Source organism: Myripristis murdjan, chromosome 16 (genome assembly GCF_902150065.1).
Source record: "Myripristis murdjan chromosome 16, fMyrMur1.1, whole genome shotgun sequence".
Classification (NCBI taxonomy): Eukaryota; Metazoa; Chordata; class Actinopteri; order Holocentriformes; family Holocentridae; genus Myripristis; species Myripristis murdjan.
In genome coordinates, this window is record NC_043995.1 from 22,363,582 (window position 1) to 22,387,946 (window position 24,365).

The following is a 24,365-nucleotide window of genomic DNA, read 5'->3' on the forward strand; positions in this document are numbered from 1 at the left end:
AACAACAAGCACCAAGATGGACCGCAGCGATCGCGTCGACACCGTTAACAAGCCCGTGTCTTAGCTCTGCTGCGTTTCTTGGCGCAATGGCTGAAATTAACAACCACACAGGTCCGTAATAATCACGTTATGAGGAATCACCGTTAGTCGTAAGAATGACTTCTCGAGATATTTTTTGCTGCCGATTGACGATTGCGCATCTGGATTTGCCGAAGCTGACTGACACTAGCTAGCTAGCTAGCAAACAAGCTAGTGGACTAGTGAGCGGTAGCCCCTGCCTCCTGGTGCCCTGTGCCGTGATTCACAGCCAGCGCTAGCTAAGTGAGCTAGCCGTGCCAGCTTTAGCCACTTGCTAACGACAAGTTAGCCTCTGTGGTAAACTGGAGACTGAAAATGTAAATTAAAATGGGACAGAAGAGACGGGAACTGGTGAGTATGATAACACATGAGTGTTAACTAACCAGCCACTGGCCTTTGGTTGTTATTGTTCAGGCGAGGCTAGCCTAAGTTAGCTAGCTTGCCGTTTTAACGTTAGCCTTGTTGGGGTAGCCTGCGGAGGCGTCCTGGTTGCTAATGTTATTAGCAGATCAGTTCGCTAGAAAGAGAGTAGATATGCAGGCAGTGAACTTTGTGTATAACATTGTCTGTATAATTTGTTGACCATAGCTACCCAGCGTCTTCATGTAACGTAACTTAGTCTTAACTAGGCATTATTAGTAGTGGTGGACAAGGTTAGGGCTAACGTAGCTGCTGCTTTAGCTGTATGGGCCAGCAGATTTTCCAGATGCTGTATATCTCTCTGCTGCTCATCATGCATCGTTTGGTTGCTAAACCTGGTCAAGTTTACAGTGGTAGCGGTAAGTGACTGCGACAACACTAACAGTTTCTGTATCTAGCCTCATATCTGAGGTTGCTCTCAGTGATGAGATCCCGAAAAGCACCTCTTACAAAGGATGTTTATGTATATGTTGAGCCTTGGCCTTTTAGCTGTAACCTTACTGAAATAAACTCCAAGCAGTCAGGCCTCTGCCCCTGCTGTTTACTATTCACAGAAGTTTTTATTATTATTATTATTATTATTTTATTATTGGAGCACCATGGAACATTACATTTTCTGTCACACATTTTGACAGACTGATGGTTGCCCACATAGTTGCATATCCTGGTCAGGGTCTATGGTTAAGCTCATATGAGTCCAGCACTTATGCTCATACACTTTTTGCCTTCCCTCCTTCAGGTGGTTTCAAGGATGGCCTCATTCCTTCCTGTCTCCCTGGTGCTGGTGGTTTTACTGCTGGCTGGGGCCCCTGGATGCCAGGCAGGGGACTGCAAGGGTCACAGGCAGGTGCTGAGGGGACCACCAGGCTACGTCACAGATGGACCAGGAAACTACTCCGTTAATGGAAACTGCGAATGGCTCATCAAAGGTATAACGAGGAAGGATATTGCTTTGTGTACAATATAATAAATTGTTAAATCAGTTACCTTGCAGTGAAACACAAAACATACATATGCCATTATACAGCATAACACTATCAAATACCATTGTATTTGTACTTTGTCAAGTGTTGCATCAGATGCAACACTTGACACATACTTTGCTTGAATCTGGTGTGGCTTAGAGTTAGCATTCCAACTTGAGTGTAATCACATTACCTGTGTTTCCATTAGAAGTATTCGTTATAAAATGATGTAATTGAAAAATTCTGCAAACTTTATCAATTTTGCAAAAAAGTTGAGTCGAGGTAGTTCAAATCACCCATTCAGTTGATTTACTGAATGGGTGATCTAAACACTTTATTAGCATAAAGATGTTGTAACCGGGAACAGATTCCTCTGTCACACAACAAACAGGACAGCAGAGGACACACGACACTGCCCTATGAAATGTTGAACTATGAATTACTTTGAGTATGTCTGGTGTTGTGGATCACCTGACCGAGAACACCTCCCATCCATGAGTAATCACTAGTTTCTATGTACTTTCAGGATAATTTGCATCATGCAGTTAATGGAAACCTCCGTTAATTTGCATTTGCTTTTATTGAATTTTCAAAATGCGCTTAAAAGATGTAAAACATTTTGGATGGAAACTCTTAATAATTTGGTTAATTCCCTGTCATTCTTTATCTTCCAGCACCCAGCAGCAATCACCGCATTGTCTTGAATTTCACCTTCATGGACACGGAATGTACCTATGACTACCTGTTTGTTTATGATGGAGATTCCTACCAGAGCCCCCTCCTAGCCAGTCTGAGTGGCAACACTCTTCCACAACCCATGGAAGCCAAATCTGGCAAGGTAACCAACTAAAACATGAGTCATTAAATGACTGAAACCATTAAACGCATTTACTGTGGTAAATATTCACTCCATCTTGCTCTTTTCTCCCTTCTTCCTCTCAGATGCTACTCCACCTCTTCAGTGATGCTAACTACAACCTTCTGGGCTTCAATGCCACTTACACTTTCTCAATGTGCCCTGGAGCCTGTGGAGGCCATGGGCGTTGTGACTCATCTACATCCCAGTGCCACTGCCACCAAGGTTGGGGAGGTGTGGACTGTACAGTCCCTCTGTGCTCCCAGGCCTGCTCTCTACATGGTCAATGTGACAAGGTAAAAGAAAGAAAGACACGCTGAAGATTAACAAATACATCATGTAAACAGCAAAACCCACTGAACTTTAACTGAATGTGCCTCATATGTTTCTTAGCAGTGCATCAGTTATTTGAAACGGTAATTGTTTGGGCTTCCGTTGTTTTTAATCCCCTTTTCTTTATTCTCAGAAAGGAGAGCGCTGCCTGTGTAGCCCCGGCTTCCTCGGTCAAGACTGCCAGCTTGGTCTCCGTAACAATAGTGGGTCGGGGCAGTGGTGGCATGTGAATGAGGGAAGCCCCTACACCCCTCCCAGGACGGGCTCTGCTGGGGTCTACTTGTCCTCCACTGGTGCCATGTACTTGTTCGGAGGTGAGGACAGTGCTCTGTTCATTTCCATTCATTTGTGATGTTTAGGGAATAAACCTGTCTCCTGCTCCAAATGTTTTATTCAAAGCCCCCCCAAGCCATTTATTAAGCAACCAAAAATGATCTCTGATCATCAGTATTACATATTTAATAACAAAACTACTGTGGTCAGACCATTGAATTTTTTCAACAAGAAACTGATGCAACACTTGACAAAGTACAAATACAATACAATGGTATTTGATAGTGTTATGCTGTATAATGACATATGTATGTTTTGTGTTTTTCCCCCCCACAAGGCTTTGACCTGAACAGAGCTCTAGGTGACCTGATCAAATACAACTTCACATCCAACCAATGGGAGAACAGGTCTTACGGTTACTCTCCTGTAAGTGCCTATTGAGAAAAAGTGCCCGTTGAAAAAAGTACTGCGCTTACTGTCAATATGTGTCATGTAGCTTTAACAAAAGTTTTTTTTTTTCTTTTTAAACAGTTGTGCTAGGACTTATCAGTAATTTTTTTCTTTGCAGAATAATCTCTGTACTGATTGCTTACTCAACTTCACCCGTTTTGCATTTTTGCCTGCATTCTCTCATTTTTGCTGCTTCCTACTCTGTTCTCTTGAATCTCATTTTGAGAAACAATTGCTGTTATTCATTATTATATACTTTCCCTACTCCTTTCTGTCCCACACTCTCCACTCCTCCTCCATATCAGGCGGCTCGTCATTCCCACACTGCAGTAGAGTGGAAGGGTAATATGGTTATCTTTGGAGGAGAGCTAGCCAGTGGCGCTCTGGCCAGTGATGTCTGGATGTACCGCCCAGTCCAGGATGACTGGCAGCAGCTTGGCTTATCAACCTCACCCGGAGCTCCTAAATTGGCCAATCACGCAGCAGCTGTGGTAGACAGTTATCTTTATGTATTTGGAGGTGGGTTTCATTTAATATTGTCTCTCAGCAGCCTATCTAGGTTATATGTCAGTATTTGGTATACTGAAAAGTTGAGCATATTGGCACAAGTTGATGTCTTGAGAGATAAAAACAATGCCTAAGCAGCATATTTCCTTTTTCTCCCTCCTTTGCCCTGTCCTAGGTCGCACTGAGGAGGACATGTTCTCCTCCTCTCTGTATCGGTTCGGTCTGCATGGCTCTGGGTTGTGGGAGACTGTTCAGTTCACTGGGGGGAAGCCTCCCGCCACTGCCGGCCACTCCATGGTGTTCCACAGTCCCTCCAGGACGCTACTAGTCTACGGGGGCCACAGGCCTACCACAGCCAGGTACATACACTCATGCATGAGCATACAAAATGACACACACAACCAGGTTGGGTGAATGTGACAAAATGAGGTCCATGTGTGCCAACATTATGCATAAATGTTAGATTTTCCTCAAGTTTTTCTTGATTTTAATGATAGGGTTGCATCCTGTACCTTTGTGTGTGGGGGGATTGCCCTAAACTTAACCTTAATTTTTGAATTTACCTAAAGGTTTAAATTGGTGAGTGTTGATTTAGAGTCAGTGGACAGAGGTCTTGGAATGAGCACTTATTTTGATATTTGAAAAAGGGACTAAGTGTGCACACATAACAACACAAGATAAAGATCTGCAACCAATGGAAAAAGGTGCACACTGCATTAAGCACCCAATAGATAATAACTGTATTTGCTTACACAGGCAACGATTTCATCAACAAGATGTTCCTCTGGCCTATGAAAGATGCAGTAGCTTCATTGACAGCATGATCAAAAGACCGCCACCTGCTATTCTTACCTAGTTTGTTCCTTTACTTCACCCAAGGTTCAGTGTGAGGGTGAACAGCACCGATGTATTCCATGTCGACCGGCGGTTTTGGACATCATTCCGCTCCCGTTTCCCAGCCAGCGGACCCAGAGAGAGAGCCTTCCATTCAGCTACTGTCATTGGAAATTACATGGTGGTCTACGGTGAGCAGAGTGGCCATGATGTGTCTCAGTGGATCTAGTACTACCATCTGGTCTGTTTCTCCCCATCTCATTGCTTCTTGTCTCTTTCTCCCAGGGGGGAATGTACATATTCACTATCAAGAGGAGAAGTGCTATGACGAGGAGATCTTCTTTTACCATCTTGGCTGTCACCAATGGGTTTCTGCCGGAGAGAGCTTTTCACACCGTAAGTTCCAGTGTCTGACGGCTCTCTCTGACCCCACAGACACACAGTCAGTCTTCATCAATAACCTGTTCATCCTCTTTTATTCTCTGACATGATTATTCATGCATACAAAATTTTCTGATTTTCTCTCAGGAGGGGAGGCTGTGAGGGGGCGATACTCACATGTTGCTGCTGTGATGGAGGGGCGAGTGCTGCTGGTTGCTGGGGGTTACAGTGGCGTTGCCCGTGGAGACCTGGTGGCTTACAAAGTTCCATTGTTTGTCAGTAGCGACCCAGGAGACAGGGTGAGTGAAATGGGGGTCATAGAGCAAGAGCATCGGGCACACCATGTCATGTCATTGGTGTGCAGTAAAAACTTGAAGAAGAGATGATGTGGTTTTGTAGAATTCACACACAAGTGAGTGAAGATGTTTGAATTCTTTTTTTAAAGTCCCTAAAAGATGTTCACACTGTCAGGTAAGTAAATTCAGAAAACTAAAATGAAGTAGACCAGAAAGAACTATGAAGGAAGAAATCCCCAAAAGAAGGTTACTGATGTAAAATGTATTTACTTAGGGGAAAAAAAATATTAACAGGTTGGGGAAAAAGTGCACAAACATTTCAGTCAAGACACCACCATGAGTTCTTGGGACAAAAGGCAACATGAGACATTGTCTAGGCAAGGACAATCAAAGGAATAAGTTACACCAGGCCAAACAGGCAATCATCCAATTATGCAGTGAGAAGAAAGGTAATGAAAGGTAACAAAAGTTAATGAATGTAGATGGGATACAGCTTTTGGAAGTGGGCGGCATAGTAGAAATGGCAGAGCAGTCAGCCAGTCCAAAGTAAAGGGGCTGGCCCCAAATTGTACTGCTCTAGAAGGGAAAATTATGGAAAGAAAGACACAAACATACTTATTATGACATCTGTGAACATGAATGGATTACAAAAAGCAGGATAACAACATTTCCTCATAATAGTTAAGTAGAATAAACAAGGACGGCAAGTAATTATGTTGTAGTACATATTGCAGTAGAATATGTGTGTGCTGTGTTTGTTTCCATATCAGGATGCTGTGTGTGATGAGGCACCAGATGAAAGCATGTGCCTAAAAAACCCAGAATGCAGCTGGTGTGAAGGCCGCTGTCGAGAATACCAGCCCACAAATCCGGTAACAGTTCTCTTAGCCCACCCTCATTATTCCCTTTTTTCCCACTGTGCACAGGCACGTAATATTTAGTTGTTAGTAAAAATCAAAAGGCACCTAGAACATATTTCTTTTCCTCTGTAATGTATCAGGATATGTGTCTGTAGAGGTTATTGTTGCTGCTGATAACCAGAGTTGTGTGTCCACAGTGTGGCAGCACCGGGTGCCTGGGCCTGGCACGCTTCCTGTCTGACTGTCAGTCCTGTCTCGTATTCAGTGGCACTCCAGCCTCTCTGGCCCGTGCCCCTGGTGACTTCGGCTGGTGTGTCCAAAACGAGTCTTGCCTGCCGGTATCAGGTGAGACCCAGGGAGGGAGGAAAGAGGGCAGAGAGAAGAGGGGTTTTGCTGAAAACTGAAACAAAAGAAGTTGGGAGTTGACGTGGGAGGGACTAGACTGGTTTTGGGCGTGTTCCAGAGATGAAGCACGATGACTTGACTGTGCTTGCTGAGATCGGACAGGCTACTCAGTCCACAGGCTGAGTTCCCTCTGCGATTGCATGCATCTTTGGGTGCAGTCTGGTCATCTGGCTTCACTCCTTTTTGAATGCACCCCAAACAAAACACATTGACTGCACTAGTTCCAGCACAGTAGTGCATTTTAGGAAATTGCTGTATTTTGAGATGACAAGAGGTCAAGTGTGTTCTTTGTGTACTGACCTCTCCCTCTCGCTCTCGCAGAGCGAAGTGCGTGCCGTGTGGACCAGATCTCAGGGGCGTACGGCTGGTGGGGGGAGCGTACCCGTTTCCTAACCTCCCTCCACTCCTGTCGCACCGAGAACTATGTCCCAGGACTGCACCTGCTCACCTTCCAGCACCCCCGCAACGACTCCCAGCCTGATAAGGTACGGAGTCAAAATCTCAAGTTGCAACTGTACTCTTATAGGGCTACGACCCCCTCTGCTTATACTTATCCCTCCTTCCTTCCTCCCACCCTGCTTCGGCAGTTAGACTCGACTACAGGTTTCAAATATTATAAATATTAATGTTCTCTTTTATTCTTGATTTAATTTTGTTTTCTCGTGATTCTGTTGCTCACTTCTCATTTTCTTGTTTCTGTTTCTCTTCCTGTTTTGCAATGCGCTCATAGAGAGGCTTCCTTTTTCAAGTAGTTTGTCAAACTTGTGGAGCAGTCTGTAGAGAATAGTGCTTCTGTTGATGTGTTTCCACTCCCATCCATCCTCCACTGTCCTCCATCCTCCTCACCCATTCGCCAGGTGTCCATCCTCCGCAGCACCACCATCATCCTTAGTCCCACCACAGAAATGGACGTAGCCCTGCAGTTCAGGGGCTTCATCCACCCGCTGTGGGGGGCTCCCCCACCTGCATCCCCCCCCACTGAGACTGTCTCCATGTGGGCTCGCATCCAGAGGTTGCACTTTGAGGCCCGCATGGCACCAGGACCCAACTCTAGCCAACTGGTGAGAGAGAAGTGCTTGTAAACAGTACAAATCATTTGTGAGGGTGTCAACTAGTGGCATTTCCACTACCATTATGAGTGTTTTTTAGTTTCACATGCAATACCATTATTTGCAGGCCTCCCCACAGGGGTAATCTTGACAAGACAAATAACGTATTGTTTATCAGAAAGTTCCCACGTACTAAATAAATATGCATTCCCACATTTTAAATAAATATAGTGTGTTTCAGGTTATAGGAGGCCGAGATCAAGATCTGTTAGTGTATTTTGCCAGTAATTAATCACCATTTTACTGAGTTCTTCTCCATTTTGCACTGCTGTTTCTTTCCATCTGTTTCATTCTTTTTCTGTCGTTCCTTGTTGGGTGAAAAGGAGGTGGTGGGTCGCTGGGCAGCCCAGCAAGAGAAGGAGATGAAGCTACTGGCTCGTCCAGATGGTAGCAGACTGTTCCCGAACTTGACCAGGGGCAACCATTACCTGGTTCAGGCTGAGGGCTACCTCAACAACTCGGGCTCAGGACAAACCAGTGAGATGGCCCTGATCTGGAACAGAACAGCTCTGCCTGGTGGGAGTGTGAGTACTTTCCCAGTTAAACTTGTACCTCTCTGCAAAACAAATGAATATTTAACTGCATGAGGAGTGAAATGAGAAAAAAAAATATTTGAGTTCATCTCTTGTCATAGTTTCTTTTAACTTTTTTTCCAGAATGATTTTCCTTCAAAAAATAATTTAGCCTTCCTCCTCTCATTTTTCTCACTCCTGACTTGTTTACCTGTCTTTGTAGGAGATCTCCTTCCTGTTCTTGGAGCCATACCGCTCAGGCTCCTGCTCAGGCTACATGTCCTGCCTAGCCTGTCTGTCAGACCAGTCTTGTGGCTGGTGCCCATCCCTGTCCCGCTGCTTGCTGCGTAACAGCCCCGACCTTGAGCCCTGCCCTGAGGAGCAGGGAGGGGGACAACGCCATCTGCTGCTGGCTCCACAACACTGCATCTTGTGTGAAGAGTACAGGGACTGCTCCGCTTGCACTCAGGTATGTCTCAGGTAATGCCAAAAGAAAAGTATGGACATGGAGATGTATCAGTCTCACTTATGCAATGTTAACTTTGTCTTCCTGCAGGACCCATACTGCGAGTGGCAGATTAACTTAAGTAAGAAGGGTGACTATCAGTGTAGCCGACGGGGCAGGCTGGATGGATCCATTCGTGACCCAGGGGGATGTCCTAAAGTCTGCAACCAGTGAGTTTTAAAACATTTTTTTAGTGTTAATTACCCATGAATTACAGCTAATATGACATGCTGCTGCAAGAATCCACACTCCCTAAGGCCTTTGCTGTCTTCCTTTCTCTTCCTTCATCTGTCTCTCACAGGAGGCACACATGTGGTGAATGCCTGTCTAACTCTAGCCAGTGTGCATGGTGTGAATCAGCCCAGGCCTGCTTTTATTTTGCAGCCTATCTCACAAAGTACCCCTATGGAGAGTGCAGGGACTGGTATGACAGGTAACAAAGAAACTGATGTCAAACACATTTTTCTGTTTCTTTTGATGACTTAAGAACACATACTACATTCACAGCAGTAAAACACAATTAAACAGCAGAAGACAAAGAACAGACAGAAGTGAAAGTCAAAAGTTTGAATGTGTAGTCGGTGTAGTGTACTCAGTGTACTCAAATTTCTCATCAGTAGGGTTAACTCACTGTTATCAAGTCTAATAATCTGTCTCTCAATTCCCCTACTTTCCAGTGTCCATTCGGTTCCCCAGTGTAAGCAGTGCTCAGCTTTAAACACCTGCACAGACTGCTTGCGCACATTCCAGTGTGGCTGGTGTGGAGACTACAACAACCCCACCATTGGAAAGTAAGAGATGACACACATACAACTATAGTTTGGCAGCCACATCACACATGGAGATCAGAGCCACTCATTTAATGACTGATGTTTGTCTTCCTTCCTAATGGGAATTACTGCTTTATTGGTTTGCTGTGTTCCTGACAGCACTGTGGAATAACTGATGTGCAGCTGCTCGTGTTTTGTATTATACTCCCCTTATACTTTTTCCACATTTTCCACCTATCTTTTCAGGTGTTTAAGAGGAGACTGGGGAGGAATGGACGACCCCTCTGTGTATAACTGCAGTGTGGCTGTGGCTGAAGTACGAGCTGCAAAGTAAGCTATCTCTTATGACTCTGTCATGACATCATGGAGTAAGCTGCCTTACTGCTCTACTCATGAAATACAGCAATATAAATATATATTTTTTCACATTAAACTAGGACTATTGTTATAATTTAGGTAGACAGCATGGTATTTTTATTTCGAATTAATTTGGATTGTGTAGCTTGAGAGGCTTTCCATTTTCAACCTGCATCTGTCCTGCATCTTACCAGGATATAAACACAGGTCATCATGATCATTTCCTGGCATCTTTTCTCTCATACTGCTTCTTTATAGTTTCAGCTCTTTCATTAGCTCTATTCAACTGAAAATGAATTATTTGGACAGTTTTAAGTTTCTTTATTTTGGTTTTTAAATTATTGTAATTCCCAGTGGCATTAAAAAGTAAAAAGCACCTCTCTGTCAGATTGATAGATTATTGCCAGAAAAAAAATAACATTAAGTTAGGGCCCACAATATTCAGATCATATTTATTTGAGTCAAACCAACTATGCCTCTACTAACAAGACAACTGCACATCAGAGCCCATCCCGTTTATAGCTAAACAATAGCCTATATGTATTACACCTCCTTCTCCACTAGACATAGGATGTTGTGATTTCCTTCCTAAATGATTGCCACCTTGCTCCCCTCTTTTTGCCCTGCTTCTGCAGCCCGGAGCCCCAGACCTCAGCCCCTCCTCGGCCCATGGAAATGGAGATGGAGCTGGAGCACCTGGATGACGGGGACAAAGACGCTGTGTGGTCCTATCCCACCTGCCCTGATGTGGAGGAGTGTAGGCTGGGCCTCCACAACTGCCACCTTTTTGCCACCTGTGTCAACACCCCCACCTCCTATGAGTGCCACTGTGAGAGGGGATACACTGGGGACGGCACCCTGCACTGCAACCAGACGTAGGAGTCTTGTCTTAATATGTGTTCCTCCTATTATACACTCTTGCAGTCAAGCGACCTTGATCTGTCTTCTCCACACTGAATCACCTTTTTAGGTTTAGGACAATAAAAGGACAAATTTTAATCAATACTCTCCCTCTTGTTTTTTTCTCTCCTGCAGTTGCTACAATGAGTGTCGTGAGGGCCAGTGTAGTGGCAGCCCACGGTTTGAGTGTGAATGCTCCTTGGGCTGGACGTCTGACCCTGCCACACTGGTTCTGAGTGGTGTGGAGTGTGATGTGGACTGTGGCTGCAATTTTCACTCCACCTGTATTACTGCTCCAGGGATCTGCGACCAGTGCCAGGGTGAGATATTAATAGATGGATTCAGCTAACCTGGTTTAGATAGCTTGTTCAAAGATGCCTTGTATTTTTACCTCTTATGGAGCCAGACTATAGAAAAGCCTGTTAGAGCGACACAACAAGTCTGCTTGCCTTCTTATTGGTAAGCTTTTTACTCTATATTACAAAGCAAAGGTGGGTCGTGAGATGCAAACACAAGGGGCCCATGATTTCATTATTCCAATGCATCCTTCTTTTCGGTTCACGATTTACTGTTCACTGTAAATCACAAAAGATGGATGCTAATTTGTTCCAAGGTGAAAAAGACAGAGTGATGTACATTCACTAGAAACACTGAGCATTTTTCATGCTCATCAGCACTACAATATGGTATAAAAGTCATCATAATGAGATTTAAAAAGCCTGCAGTTGCTTGCTCCCAGAGTATTACCTCTATTCTTGAGGTAATTGATGATGGACTGATTAACACAGATGGTGGGAATGGCCCAGTTAGCCTAAAACCTGCATTAAAACCACCTAATGTGAGCTAGCCTTTAGAATGAAACACATATTCGCAAGTTTGAGTTGTCCAATACGGCCACAGTCACTTAGGTTGTTGAAAATTCTATGCATTGGTTAAAAAAAAATTCTATAGCTCTCTAATGCTCTGATTCTTCCTCACCCTCTCAGACTGGACCACAGGCCCCCATTGTGAGCACTGCCGTCCAGGGAGCTTTGGTTCAGCCCTGGCTGGTGGAGGGGGCTGTGTGCCCTGTGAGTGTAATGGACATGGGGACCCCCTGCAGGGCTACTGCCACAACCAGACAGGCCAGTGCTACTGCACACACAATACACAGGGACCACACTGTGAGTCCTGCCTGCCTGGTTACTATGGAGACCCCAGGTATGAAGATCCTCACCACATAACTAGATGGACCCTTTTCATTTTGTTTCTCCTTCATCTGTACTAAGTATAGTAAATTAGATTAGATTAAGGAGTGGAGATTTAAAATGGTATGATGATGAAAGAATGGTGCAAACATGTTGGAAACATCTTTGCTTGATTATTATATTCTGATCCTTTCATCACAACTTGTTGCTTATCCTGACATCTTCCTCTTTCCCTCAGCAACAATGGCACGTGCTTCCGCCAGTGCCAGGGGCGTTCTGTGCTGCTCTCCTCCACCTCCTCCTCTCCCCTCCCCCTCTCCTCTTCTCTGGGGTGGCGAGGTGGAACTGGGGGGAGAGGAGGTCTCTCTCATTGCCTGTGGGTGCTGTCTGTGACAGAGAACCTGGCACCATGTCTGCCTAGACAGCTGTGTCCTCCAGTTGTTCTCACTCTACACCCAGACTCCCATACACAGTGCACTGTGAGTATTAATTTCACTCAGTCTCTCTCACACACACACACACACACGGCGCGCACGCACGCGTATAACCTGTAGCATCAAAATTTCGGATGTATTGCTACATTTGCCCTTACATTCTTTACTGTTTGTTCTGAAGGGTTCCTATGTCTATGTTTTTGATGGCCTCCCTCGTTTCCTTGGCAATGGAGTGGTACATTCAGACCACAACCTGATTGGAGCATTTTGTGGCACCACAAGGAATCAGCCTATCACTGTAGAGGCCACCTCAGGTATCCCATGTTACAGTACACTTAAATCTGGGGCACTGGCCGCACTTCTTTATTTGCTAATGAACAGTTTGACAGGAGAATCCAACTTTAAGATAGCAATGCAGAGTAAACAAATAATTTGACAATGTTTTGTTCTCCCTTACCACTACCAGGTGTGATCTCCGTCTACTTTGAAGCCAACGTCTCCTCAAACAGACCTCAGGGCTTCAATGCTTCTTTTTGGGTGCGGAGGTGTCGCCAGAGCTCTGACGGGGATGAAGATGGGTCACCAGTGTGCCAGGGTGGGGCCCAGTGTCACGGAGGTCTATGCCAGTGCCCGCAGGGTTATGGAGGGCCCCACTGTGACCGGCCCATCTGTCCCCAGGACTGTGGACTAGTAGAGGGAAGAGGATCTTGTAATATAGTAAGAATGACAACTAATTGTAATGAAAGTTGGTTTCACAAGTTTGCACAAGTTCCTTTTAGATCAAAGTGAAATTTTTGGATGTGTGGAATTGCATAATTGATGTGTGGGTTAATGTTAGGAATATTCAAACACAAACAGTGAGGGTGCCTTTTCCCAGTTTCTACATCGCTAATTAGTATGTCTTGTTTTATTTTTTCCTCAGTCTCTGGGAGTTTGTGTGTGCTCAGATGGCTGGGCTGGCCCTGACTGCTCTGTTCCTGTGGACTCCAGCAGCATGGTGTGGGAAACACTCTTGGACACACAACTCACAGTGGTAGGAACAGAACATACCTACACGTATACGTGAATCCAACACAAACTTCACATGAATGCTCTTTTGAATCTTTAATATGTAGACTCCCAACATTACAATGTGTTTTGGCTCCATAGAACCAGGCACACAGGTTCCTCCACAGGATGGGCCACTCTCTCGTGTCTGGACCACAGGGGAACCTCTGGATGTATGGAGGACTGTCTTTGTCAGAGGGCATCCTGGGAAATGTCTACAGGTAGAAGAGATTGTAACTGCCCAGGATATGATAAAGGTCCAGTTTTGAAGAGTATGATTTTTGTGAAACATTCATGGTTTGTGTATTGATGTGTCTTACCCCTGGTGATTGGTGGTTTTAGATATTCTGTGTCAGAGCGACGCTGGACCCAAATGTTGACAAGCTCAGTGGAAGAAGGCTCCACCCCCAGCCCTCGCTATCATCACGCCTCCGCCCTGCTGACCAACTATGAGCCTCAAGGAGCCAGTCACAACTTCATGCTGGTGGTGGGCGGGGTCACGCAAAGTGGTGTTGCCATGGATACCTGGAGCCTCAATCTTAGCAGTTTAGTCTGGAGAGAATACAAGGTCAGGATTAGATAATCATGGAAATATTTAAAAATAAATGACAACCTCTAAGGAAAAATGTGTCTAATGAGTTTATCACCTTCTTCTACTTACAGAGCTCAGTCCTGCCCCCGGTGGCAGGCCACACTTTGACGGTACGACGAGACTCCTCTGTGCTGTTGATAGGAGGTTACTCTCCAGAGAACGGCTTCAACCACCATCTGCTGGAGTTCAGCCCTCAGACTGGAAACTGGACCATTGCGCCTCACACTGGCACACCACCTACAGGTCTTGAGAAGCTATGTGGCCCTTTGCTTGTTCAGAGTCATAACATAATTTTTACTTGGCTGATAACTGACTGGCTGATGATTCAGCTAAGTTTGGGATACGTATAAGTGCTATTGTTGTTGATATGTGGATGGAATTGTGGAGAGAATTTCACTATTACATTTTAACAACAAATGTAAAGACTGACGTAACACTGTGCCTTCTTGAATGGATTCTGCAGTTGGTGCATAGTAGACCCTGACTTGTTTTTTGCACTCTAACTTGCCTACTGTGCACATATGCTCTTTATTCAGGTTTATATGGCCATTCAGCAGTGTACCATGAGCAGACTGATGCTGTCTATATCTTTGGAGGCTACCGCTTCCATGTGGAGACTGTTGAGCCCTCAGGAGAGCTCTACAGTCTGTACTACCCCAACCTCACCTGGTCTCTACTGGTCCCCTCGCAGGGTAATAAGGTAAGAGCCCAAACTCACTTGGTCTTTGTCAACCCTTCCAAAGGGAAAGAAATTAGAAAAAAACAGTTCTGTATAGAGATAATATATGTATTCTTGCTCTTTCATCTTCTCTTTCCTCTCCAGCCCCTGTCCCGCTTCTTCCATGCTGCAGCCCTAATCAAAGACACCATGGTGATTGTTGGAGGGAGGACGGAAGACGAGGACTACAGTAACTCCGTCTCTCTCTACCAGATCAACTGTAACACCTGGATACAACCAGGTGGCTGTCTTATTGTATCTTTGTGGCTCCAATTTGTTTTGTCAATTTGATTCAAAATGTAACTATTTCTTTTTCTTTCTCCTCTCTGCCGACAGCTTCAGCTGTGGGCGAACCTGTTAACCGCTCGGTGTCTCTTGCCATGACAAGCTGGGCTGGACACCTCTTCCTGTCAGGAGGCTTCAATGGAGTCACGCTGGGCCGACTCCTAACCCTGACCGTGCCCTCTGACCCCTGTGCTCTACTGCCCACACCAGAGGCCTGCAACACCACCACAGGCAGCTGTGTATGGTGTAGAGGTGCTTGTGCTTCGTCTGATACTGCTGAAAGGTACCATATATGGACTGAATTGTCTCAGTAACTAAAAACCGTTGACTCTGAAGATCACCTTTAGTTACTCAGCACAGCTTTTTCCACTCAAGTTTCTCTCCTTCCCTCTCCCTCAGAGTGGGCTGTTCCACCGGCCAGTCTCCTTGTTCCCCCACCCCTCGTCAACCAGACCAGTGTCGCAGACTGAAGACCTGCAGTGAGTGCTTGGCCCGACACCCCCGGACATTCTCCAGCCCATCACAGGTATCGTACAAAGTACATAATGTAGCACCATCTCTAGCTCATGGAAAGAAAGTGACAAGCTGTTTCTAAAATCTGTTCTCGATTGGATCTTGCAGCCGGCCCTGCAGTGTAAGTGGTGCACCAACTGTCCAGAGGGGGCATGTATCAGCAGCTCTGTCAGCTGCACGTCTGAACACGACTGTAGGATCAACCAGAGAGAGATTTTCCTCTCCAGCAACTGTACGGAGACCAGCTGTGAGGCCTCTGACTGCCCCAAATGTACCGCCTCGGGAAAATGCATGTGGACTCGCCAGTTTAAGCGCACAGGTACAGGCAATCTCTAAAAGTTGTTCTTTTCACATTCAATAATAACTGAATATTGGTATGTTTGCAAAATGAAAAGATTTCACTGCAGTTGAAAATAAATATATTGGTTAATTATTGATTTATGATAATGCTTAATGATGTTATAAAACCCAAAATTTACAATATAATTATTTTAATAGTAATAATAGTTGTGATTAATAAATATATCCTACAATATGGCAATATTACCCGTATTATCATTTTTGTGTTCAGAGTTGTGCAAAACTACAAAAATTTAGGTATCTTAGGTCGCAGCTGACTTGGCTCTTTTTTTTCTCAGAAGGTGTTAGGGTTAATATATTCTCTTGAGTTTTCATTTATTAAAACCCTGACCTGTGACCGTGTTGATACCTCAGGTGAGACCAGGCGCATCTTGAGTGTGAACCCCACCTATGACTGGACGTGCTTCAGCTATGCGCTGCTCAACGTCTCGCCCATGCAGGTGGAGTCGTCTCCCCCTCTGCCCTGCCCTCCCCCTTGCCACACCCTGCACAACTGCAGCCTCTGTCTGGGCTCACGGGGCTCTGATGGGGGCTGGCAGCACTGTGTGTGGAGCATGGCACTACAGCAGGTAAGGCTGGTATCCTTCAGCCCCCAGAGATTATTTTGATTACTTTTTTTCTTTTTTTTTTTTTTTAGAATTTGTTTTAATTAAAAGTATCTCACTGAACTGTAAACCTCTTTTGTTTACCTCCTAGTGCATGAGTCCGTCCTTTGTGCCCCTGCGATGTGAGGCAGGCCAGTGCGGTCGTCTGCTCTCCGGAGGGGACTCCTGCTCCCCCCAGTGCTCCCAGCTCACCCAGTGCTCCCAGTGCATTGCCAGGCCTCAGTGCGGCTGGTGTGCTGCCCGTGGAGGAAATGGTGCTGGACGCTGCCTGCAAGGCGGACTCGATGGTGAGAAAGAGTTCTAAGAGTTTTAGATGCCAGATGAACAGAAAAAGGATTGAACATTGTTGGTGTAAATAGTCCAATGTTGAATTTATTTGTTTACTTTAGCTGTTTAATTCACTGTTTTCTTTCATTTTTTCCACTCACCTCTCTCCATCCTTGTCTCCAGGTGTGAGCGAGGGTGTTTGCCCCCTGAGGAACAGCAGCTGGTCTTTCCTCCACTGTCCAGAGGAGGACGAGTGCGCTAACGGCCATCACCACTGCAACAGCACCCAGGACTGCCATGACCTGCCCCAGGGATACCACTGCACCTGCAAACATGGTTACATATTGAGCAGGTGAGGTCACTCCTCTGCTCCTCCAAAAAATTTTATATTTTCACAGGGTTCTCGTGGCACAGGCACCAAATATGCCTGGATCATTTCAAAATACAGCTGAAGACATGAAGGAAATCATTTATGTTTTCTTTGTACCCTGGAGCCTACACGTCTTTATGAGGTCCACCATTAGGTTTTTATCAAAAGCTGTTAAATTAAGTCTTACTGATTTCAGATACTTGGACCCAATTACATGAAAATCACAACAGAACATTCTTAGAACAGCACAAAAAACTTGAGTTTTTGTGTCCATAGTACAAGAGAATGTCTGAATGTAAAAGGCACTGTCAGCCGCTGTAAATTGACCAATGTCCAATGTGAAAAAATGACTTAGAATTCAGAATTCACACTCTGCCTCAAAAAATTAATTTTTTAAAACAATCTGAGTTCTGCCCTCAGTCAGTGTAAAATTTCAGACATTTCTGCGTTGTCTTGATAGAGTGTACAAATACACAGGATTTTATCTTGAAAACTGAAATTTCTGCACTAATTTGAAATCTGCCTAAAAAATCTGCCTTATCTGCTCCGGTTTGAAGGCAGATTCCCAGGCCAGCCCCAGTCACGACTGCGCTCTTAGTTAATGTCTTTTTATTTTTTCTCCTGTCCAGTGTTTCTGGCCAGTGTGAGCCAGTGTGTGCACAAGGCTGTGTGAACGGGACGTGTGTGTCACCAGGAGTATGCCAGTGTCACTTTGGCTTTGTGGGGGAGAACTGCTCCTCTCAGTGCAGCTGCAACAAACACAGCAACTGTGCCAGTGTTAACAAGCCAGACGTTTGCCTGGAGTGCCACAATAACACCATTGTGAGTATTTGTAGCAAATACACATGTACACACATTCATATGCATACACAGTCACACACACTTTTTGATACACTGAGTAGTGCTGAATCTGATTCACCGATTGTATTTGCCTTTCCTGCATTTATAGGGCAAGCACTGCGAGAAGTGTAAGCCTCTGTTTGTGGGCTCTGCCAAGGGTGGGGGAACTTGTCGTCCATGTCGAGAGTTTTGCAGAGGTAACAGCGCTGTGTGTCTGTCCCGGGATGAACATAAGAAAGCCCTTGAAAACCCACGCCTTTACCCCCTGGACCCCATCAGCGTGAGTGTTAGATAGTGTGAACTTTGAGTAGGAGCCTGATTCTTCCTGACGATAAAATTGAATACAAATTTGCCAACAAGGCCTCCTGGGCTTGTATGATGGGCACTGTTTAGACTACAGCCTCTGTTTTGTTTATCTCATTAACGAAGTTTCAGTCCATGTGTCTTTCTCTCTTTATCAGATACAGAACTGGGTGTCAGAGGGTCCCACGGAAGAGAATGCAGTGTGTGTGAGCTGCCAGAACAACAGTGTAGGGGATAAGTGTGAGAGCTGCCTTAGTGGCTACTTCCTACTGCAGGGGAAGTGTGAGAAGTGAGTGTTGTTTTCTGCTCAACAAGAGCAGGCACTGCACTGCCAAGCTTTAACCCTCCTATTATGTTTGTGGTCAATTTGACCCCATTCAGATTTTAACGTCTGTAAATAAATACTTAACATAATTTTTTTTGCTTCATATTTTATGACTTTTCCTAATTTAATGGATACTACCAGGTAAACATGAAATTCACATGATGATATGTTTTCAGTGTCCTGTACGCACTTTGTACGCATCGGTGGTGTTTGGGGTCAAATTGACCCCAGGCTGTTTTAGCTGTATAAAACACCGTTTTACACACATTTGTTTTGTTTTTTTGGATGAAAATGAGGTCATTATAACATGCAATTTGATAATCTTCAAAAAACTTCCTTCTTCTTTAGGGCCCTAACCTAACATAACCATACCTGAAGTAGTACGGTAACCACTGACATGGGTGGATATGGGGGGAGATATTGGGGAGGGGAAAACATAATACCTACGAGAACTTCGATATTTCCCGCGCTGTGAGGGTGGGGAAATATGGTTCCCACAAGGACATTGATAGTTCCCACCACATGGGGGAGGAGCAAACATATAAAAGCTTGCACAGCAGCCGTCTAAATCATTTCTCTTGTTGCTCTGTGTAATCTCACTTTATGCTCTCTCTCTGTTGAATATGAATGTGAAACAAAGGTTTTCTGCCAGTGAGGTTTTGTCACAGCTCTTTGACAGTGAAAGTGACATTGAGGAGAATGTGTCTGAGACAGAGGATCATGTTGAGGAGGACCCTGGTTATGAGGCATCCTCTGATGAGAATGAAACCCTCTCACCCACCAGCAGACACGTTACCTTCCAAAAATGGAGAGGTGTCATGGTCCCTCTCCCCACATGAACAACAGGGTAGACTCAGTGCTGCTAATGTCATCAAAATGGTTCAAGGCCCTAGCAGATGCGCTGTCAGCCATGTTCAAGACATAAAATCAGCATTTGAGCTCTTTGTAACACCATCAGGTGGGGATATACTTGTGATGACAAACTTAGAGGGGAGGTGTGTGTATGGGGACAGGAGAGTTAAAAAAAAACAACATTTTGCCGACAAACTATTGAACATTGTGTATAATTAGTGAGGAACAATTGCTAGATAAGATTGCCATATTTTAATGCATCATGTTGGCAATGATTGAGGTCAAACTGAACACTTGCATATTGGCAGACCATGATGTATTGAAATTTGGGTCCACAGGTGTCAGTGTAATGGCCATGCAGATACCTGTAATGAACATGATGGCACAGGGTGCCCTTGCCAGAACAACACAGAGACTTCATCCTGCCTTAGCAGCCCTCAGAGTGACCGCAAAGACTGCTACAGACAGCAGGTACGCACATGCTTGAATTACTTTATTCCTTCAATCATAAATAAAAGTTTCATTATGCAGCATTTTCAGAATATCATAATTTCCATCTTACCTGCATGCAGGAAGTGGCTAATAGGAACAAGATTAAGACTGATTAAGGCTAAATATTTTTACACATCTTTGTTCAATCTGTTCTAGCATAGCGTCATTCTCAGTTGCTGCACAATCATGACACTCTTGATGGGAGAGTGTTCCCTTAGGGGGAAAAAACTGGCCACAAAAAATAATTAATCACCTAGATCTGTGATTGGTGGAAAGATACCCTTTATTATGGAGGGAAAATGTTGTTTATAAAAGTTCATAAAAATACATAGAGGGCACTGATCTGTTACTGTCCATCAAAATATTCTCTATTAGAATGAATGATTTCTGGACTCCATCAAAGCAACAGACCATAAAGATATCATGACAGTGTCTCTTCTTTCACAGCTTGTTTTACAGTTTTTTCCACACCCAAATAGCTCTTTTATCTCAAACCGCTAGCATGGTATTTTTTTCTTTCACTCACATCTTGCATGTTATACTCATATTTTGCTGTGTTAATCTTAAATTCCCTTTAGTGTGCAAAGTGTAAAGACTCTTTCAATGGCACACCGGTGAACGGGCGTCAGTGCTACCGTCAGTTCAACGTGGACAGCGAGTGCTGCTTTGACCCGACGTCCCAGACCAACTGCTTCCATGACCCCACCATCCGCAATCTGCCCAAGGGACGCACTGTCTTCTTCGCCGCCCAGCCGAAGTTCACTAACGTGGACATCCGTGTCACCATTGATGTAACATTTGGTGAGGTGGAGGTGTATGTGTCCAACTCTCATGACACCTTCATTGTGGATGTAGACCGCCAAACGGGCATTCACACCATCAAGATCGAGGAGGAATCAGTAGCTCGGGGAACAGCAACAGGGGTAGACAAGGAGTCACCTCCGTCCCCCATAAAGGTCTTCGCCAACACCTCGTCCAGTCATGGTGGTCCCATGCTCTCCAGTAACCCCTTGCAGCAGCTGCAGGCCAAGCCACCTGGGGCAGAGAGGGAGGTTAGGGAGGAGCGGGCAGAGGGGCTTATCTCCTACATCACTGTGTGGAAACCCCAGACAGTGCTGATTGTCCGTGGTGTAAGGGATCGTGTAGTCATCACCTTCCCCCATGAGGTGCACTCCCTGAAGTCCAGCCGCTTCTACATCGCCCTGAGAGGGGTGGGAACTGAGGAGAGACAGGGAGAGTCCCAGGGCCTGCTGTTTTTACGCCAGGACCAAGCCCATATCGATCTCTTTGTCTTCTTCTCTGTTTTCTTTTCCTGCTTCTTCCTCTTCCTGTCTGTCTGCGTCCTTCTCTGGAAGGTGAAACAGTTCCTGGACTTCCGTCGGGAGCAGCGCCGCCATATCCAGGAGATGACCAAGATGGCGTCTCGGCCGTTTGCCAAGCTCACAGTCTACCTTGAGCCTGAGGAGCCTCAGCTCATTTACCTGCCGTCAGCTGGAGGAGGGGGAGGGGGCAGCACCGTGTCGCTTGCCCATGCCCGCACAAGCAAGCTGGGTGGTGTGGTGGTGGGCCAGAGGGGCAGGGCTGGAGCTGTCTCCTACAAACATGACCCGGGCTCCGGACCCACCGCACACCACCACCATCACCTCACCCTGGGTGGTGGTGGCAACAGTGGCCAGCACCTTCCCCTGCACTACCTGAACACCCACCACTATGCCAGCACTACCGCTGGCACCCCAGCCTCTCATCATCATCATCCCTCCACACACAGTGGCTACCAGCACTTCTGCCGCTCCGACCCCTTCCTGTCTCAGCTCATGGGTTTTTCCTATTCCTCCTTTAAGGTAGGGCCCATCACCCTGGAGCCCACTGATGATGGCATGGCCGGGGTGGCCACCGTCCTCATCCAGCTGCCTGGGGGCATCTTGGCCCCGAACCGTGCCTGTCTGGGCTCTGCACTGGTTACTTTGCGCCAGAACCTGCAAGAATATTGCGGTCATGGCAATGGAGGAGGGCACCCAGGGGCGGGTGCAGGGCGCAAGGGGCTGCTGGGGCATCAACACCTCACCACTATGGCTATGTAGAGGAACAAACAAATAGAGTAAATGGAAGTAGAGAAGCTTAAAAAGACAAGTGTCCACAGTGTTTGATAAATAATAAATACATTTTTTTGCAAGAACTATAACTGCACGTCAAAGAAAAAGGCCAAAAGAAAAAGTCATGTCATAGCCAGTTAAGTTCAGCATTATGAACAGAGTTGTACATACACTGTATAATTAATTACTGAGTGTATTTTATTGTAATATGTATGCTATACTGCATTTCAGTGCTTCACATGACCAAGCCAGCTGTCTCTAAAATGCACTACAACTGCTGTACGTTATCGACTATACAATGTTGAATCCTGTCTGTGATCACTAAAGGAGGTATGAGCACACCTGGCAGCCAGTCACACTCAAAGACTTCAGCTGGCCTGTCGTTTTGCATTGACCAATGGAGATGGCAAGGAAGACATCTTCTCACTTTGGAACCAACATGTGCTTTGTACCCCAAAAAGTGACAATCAGAATTGCCGTTGAGAACAAAAGGCACTGACAACGGTTCAGCCTAATGTGCAAGATTTGATTGTCAGCATACGAGTCAAAGTTGCTTGTGAGATGGTTTTTATATCATAGTAGATATGAGTGATTATAATTGTAACTCAATATATGGCAGGCTTCGAAGCTACATGTTTATGTTAAACTGACTCAAAGCCCTGAGTATATTTTTGCATATTTATTCACCTGCCCTGTTACATGGTTGATGTTGTATTTGTTTTTTGTTTTTTTTTTTTGCTCATCTGCCTTCACGTCTTGCCTTGTCTGTGAGTCGACTGGCTTACACTTCGCACTCGTGTTATGAAACTGTGTGGTGCAGCTTATGGAGGATGTAATAAGAATAACATTTACATTTTCTTTTACGAACTGTTTTTGTAACAAATGAAGGATAACATGTTCACTAGCCATCTTCAGTTTCTGACACAGTTTTGATTTAGTAATCTAACAGGCTCAATGCTTTTACATAGCACCCATCAGAGGAATGAAGGACTGATTAATAATTTTGGAACATTTATTTACATTTTCCTGATATGAAATGTATGTAGGTGTTTGCCTAGTTTTGCTGGACTGTCTCTTTTTCCAAGCAACCTGCCTGCTTGGATGATTGTATCAGCCAATCAGAGCTACAGTTTGATAAAAAAAAAAAAATGTATTTTTAATTGGTTATGTGAAAGCTGGAACAATATGGTAATTGTTACTGTATTTAAACTAGAAAAATAATAATAACGGGAAGAGACAGTTGAAGCTGAAAGTCAAGTTCTCCTGGTGAGAGACGCATGAATGAAATGACAGACATTTTGGAAGACTGAACAGCATTTTCTTTTTCAAGGAGACTGAATTATTTTTTGGTGTTTGGTGTTGTATGTTTGTTTTGTTTTCTTTTTGTTTTACTTTTTTTTGCACTGCATGGAGGCAAAGGACTCCATTATTCATGTGAAACACTAGGAGGGGGGTGTCATCTAACCTTAATGGGTAAGGTGGCATAAAATGTCATGGAAAAACTCAGAATGGTGCTACTGGATTATTATCAAAGAAATAAATCATGACAGATGTTCTCTCGAACTGAATATTCACAGCTTAGTCAAGCAAAAATAAGGTTCATGTTAATACTCGCACTATTTATAGCAGCTCTCCACCAATAGTGTTATTACTGTTTTGTGTCTTATCTTTGTTTTTGTTTTTTTTCTTTGCTTTCTTTTTTAACATGGTTTTTGTACATAAACTTTATGTTGCTGTTTGTTTTTGTTTTCAAAGAAGGGAACAGTGTTGTACAGAAGATTGTTTATGGCTCAAGACTCTCTGTCCTGGTGATGAGTTGGCAAAAATAAAGTCTGGAACATGAGGATTCATGTGTTTTTCATGCAGACGAATAAAATTACACCCACTTCATAAATCTTACTCACAGAGCCTTGTCAATAAGATGCTAGACTGCTTCATAGCAAGTCAGCCAGCAAACTCAAATGATCAGTACGTAATAATAAAAAAAAAAACACTACATAATAGCAGATACAGGTGGTGGCATGAGGTGAAAGCTGCTAATCTAAAAAAAAAAAAAAAGCACTGCCACCTCTGCCACTACTACCTGACATCTAAATTCAAGTGAAGTAAGTGGAAACTGAATAGTGAATAGTTTTGTTTGTTTGTTTGTTTGTTTGTTTTATCAGTATTTGTTTATCTATTTAGTTAGTAAGGCTTTCTCTTACTTCTTTTGTTGTATTATTTGTTCATTTTTATTATTATTATTATTATTATTATTATTATTATTATTCT

The 24,365-nt window shown here is 44.6% G+C and overlaps 1 protein-coding gene across 1 annotated transcript; it reads left to right on the top strand.

Annotated features, from left to right (window-relative positions):
- The first annotated feature begins 12 nt into the window (after positions 1-12).
- megf8 (multiple EGF-like-domains 8) lies at positions 13-23,940 on the top strand. The gene is made up of 44 exons (XM_030072958.1): positions 13-429; positions 1,238-1,427; positions 2,138-2,301; positions 2,406-2,615; positions 2,786-2,966; positions 3,263-3,351; positions 3,681-3,894; positions 4,058-4,241; positions 4,762-4,907; positions 5,002-5,112; positions 5,245-5,396; positions 6,164-6,265; positions 6,451-6,598; positions 6,980-7,143; positions 7,516-7,719; positions 8,091-8,291; positions 8,503-8,748; positions 8,836-8,954; positions 9,086-9,217; positions 9,462-9,575; positions 9,801-9,884; positions 10,547-10,786; positions 10,947-11,131; positions 11,798-12,011; positions 12,237-12,477; positions 12,614-12,746; positions 12,899-13,149; positions 13,355-13,465; positions 13,582-13,700; positions 13,822-14,047; positions 14,143-14,314; positions 14,608-14,771; positions 14,895-15,030; positions 15,126-15,357; positions 15,474-15,600; positions 15,696-15,906; positions 16,302-16,516; positions 16,644-16,839; positions 17,003-17,171; positions 17,819-18,011; positions 18,139-18,309; positions 18,491-18,621; positions 19,848-19,980; positions 20,580-23,940. The coding sequence occupies exons 1-44, from the start codon at positions 406-408 to the stop codon at positions 22,080-22,082; spliced, it is 8,652 nt and encodes a 2,883-aa protein (XP_029928818.1). The 5' UTR covers positions 13-405; the 3' UTR covers positions 22,083-23,940.
- Positions 23,941-24,365: the final 425 nt, after the last annotated feature.

Bases quoted from the DNA above. Each gene is read 5' to 3' on its own strand.
- megf8 (XM_030072958.1), top strand. From the start codon at position 406: ATGGGACAGAAGAGACGGGAACTG. The intron at 15,601-15,695 runs GTATCGTACAAA...TGGATCTTGCAG, and splicing joins CATTCTCCAGCCCATCACAG to CCGGCCCTGCAGTGTAAGTG. The intron at 16,840-17,002 runs GTGAGAAAGAGT...CCTTGTCTCCAG, and splicing joins CCTGCAAGGCGGACTCGATG to GTGTGAGCGAGGGTGTTTGC.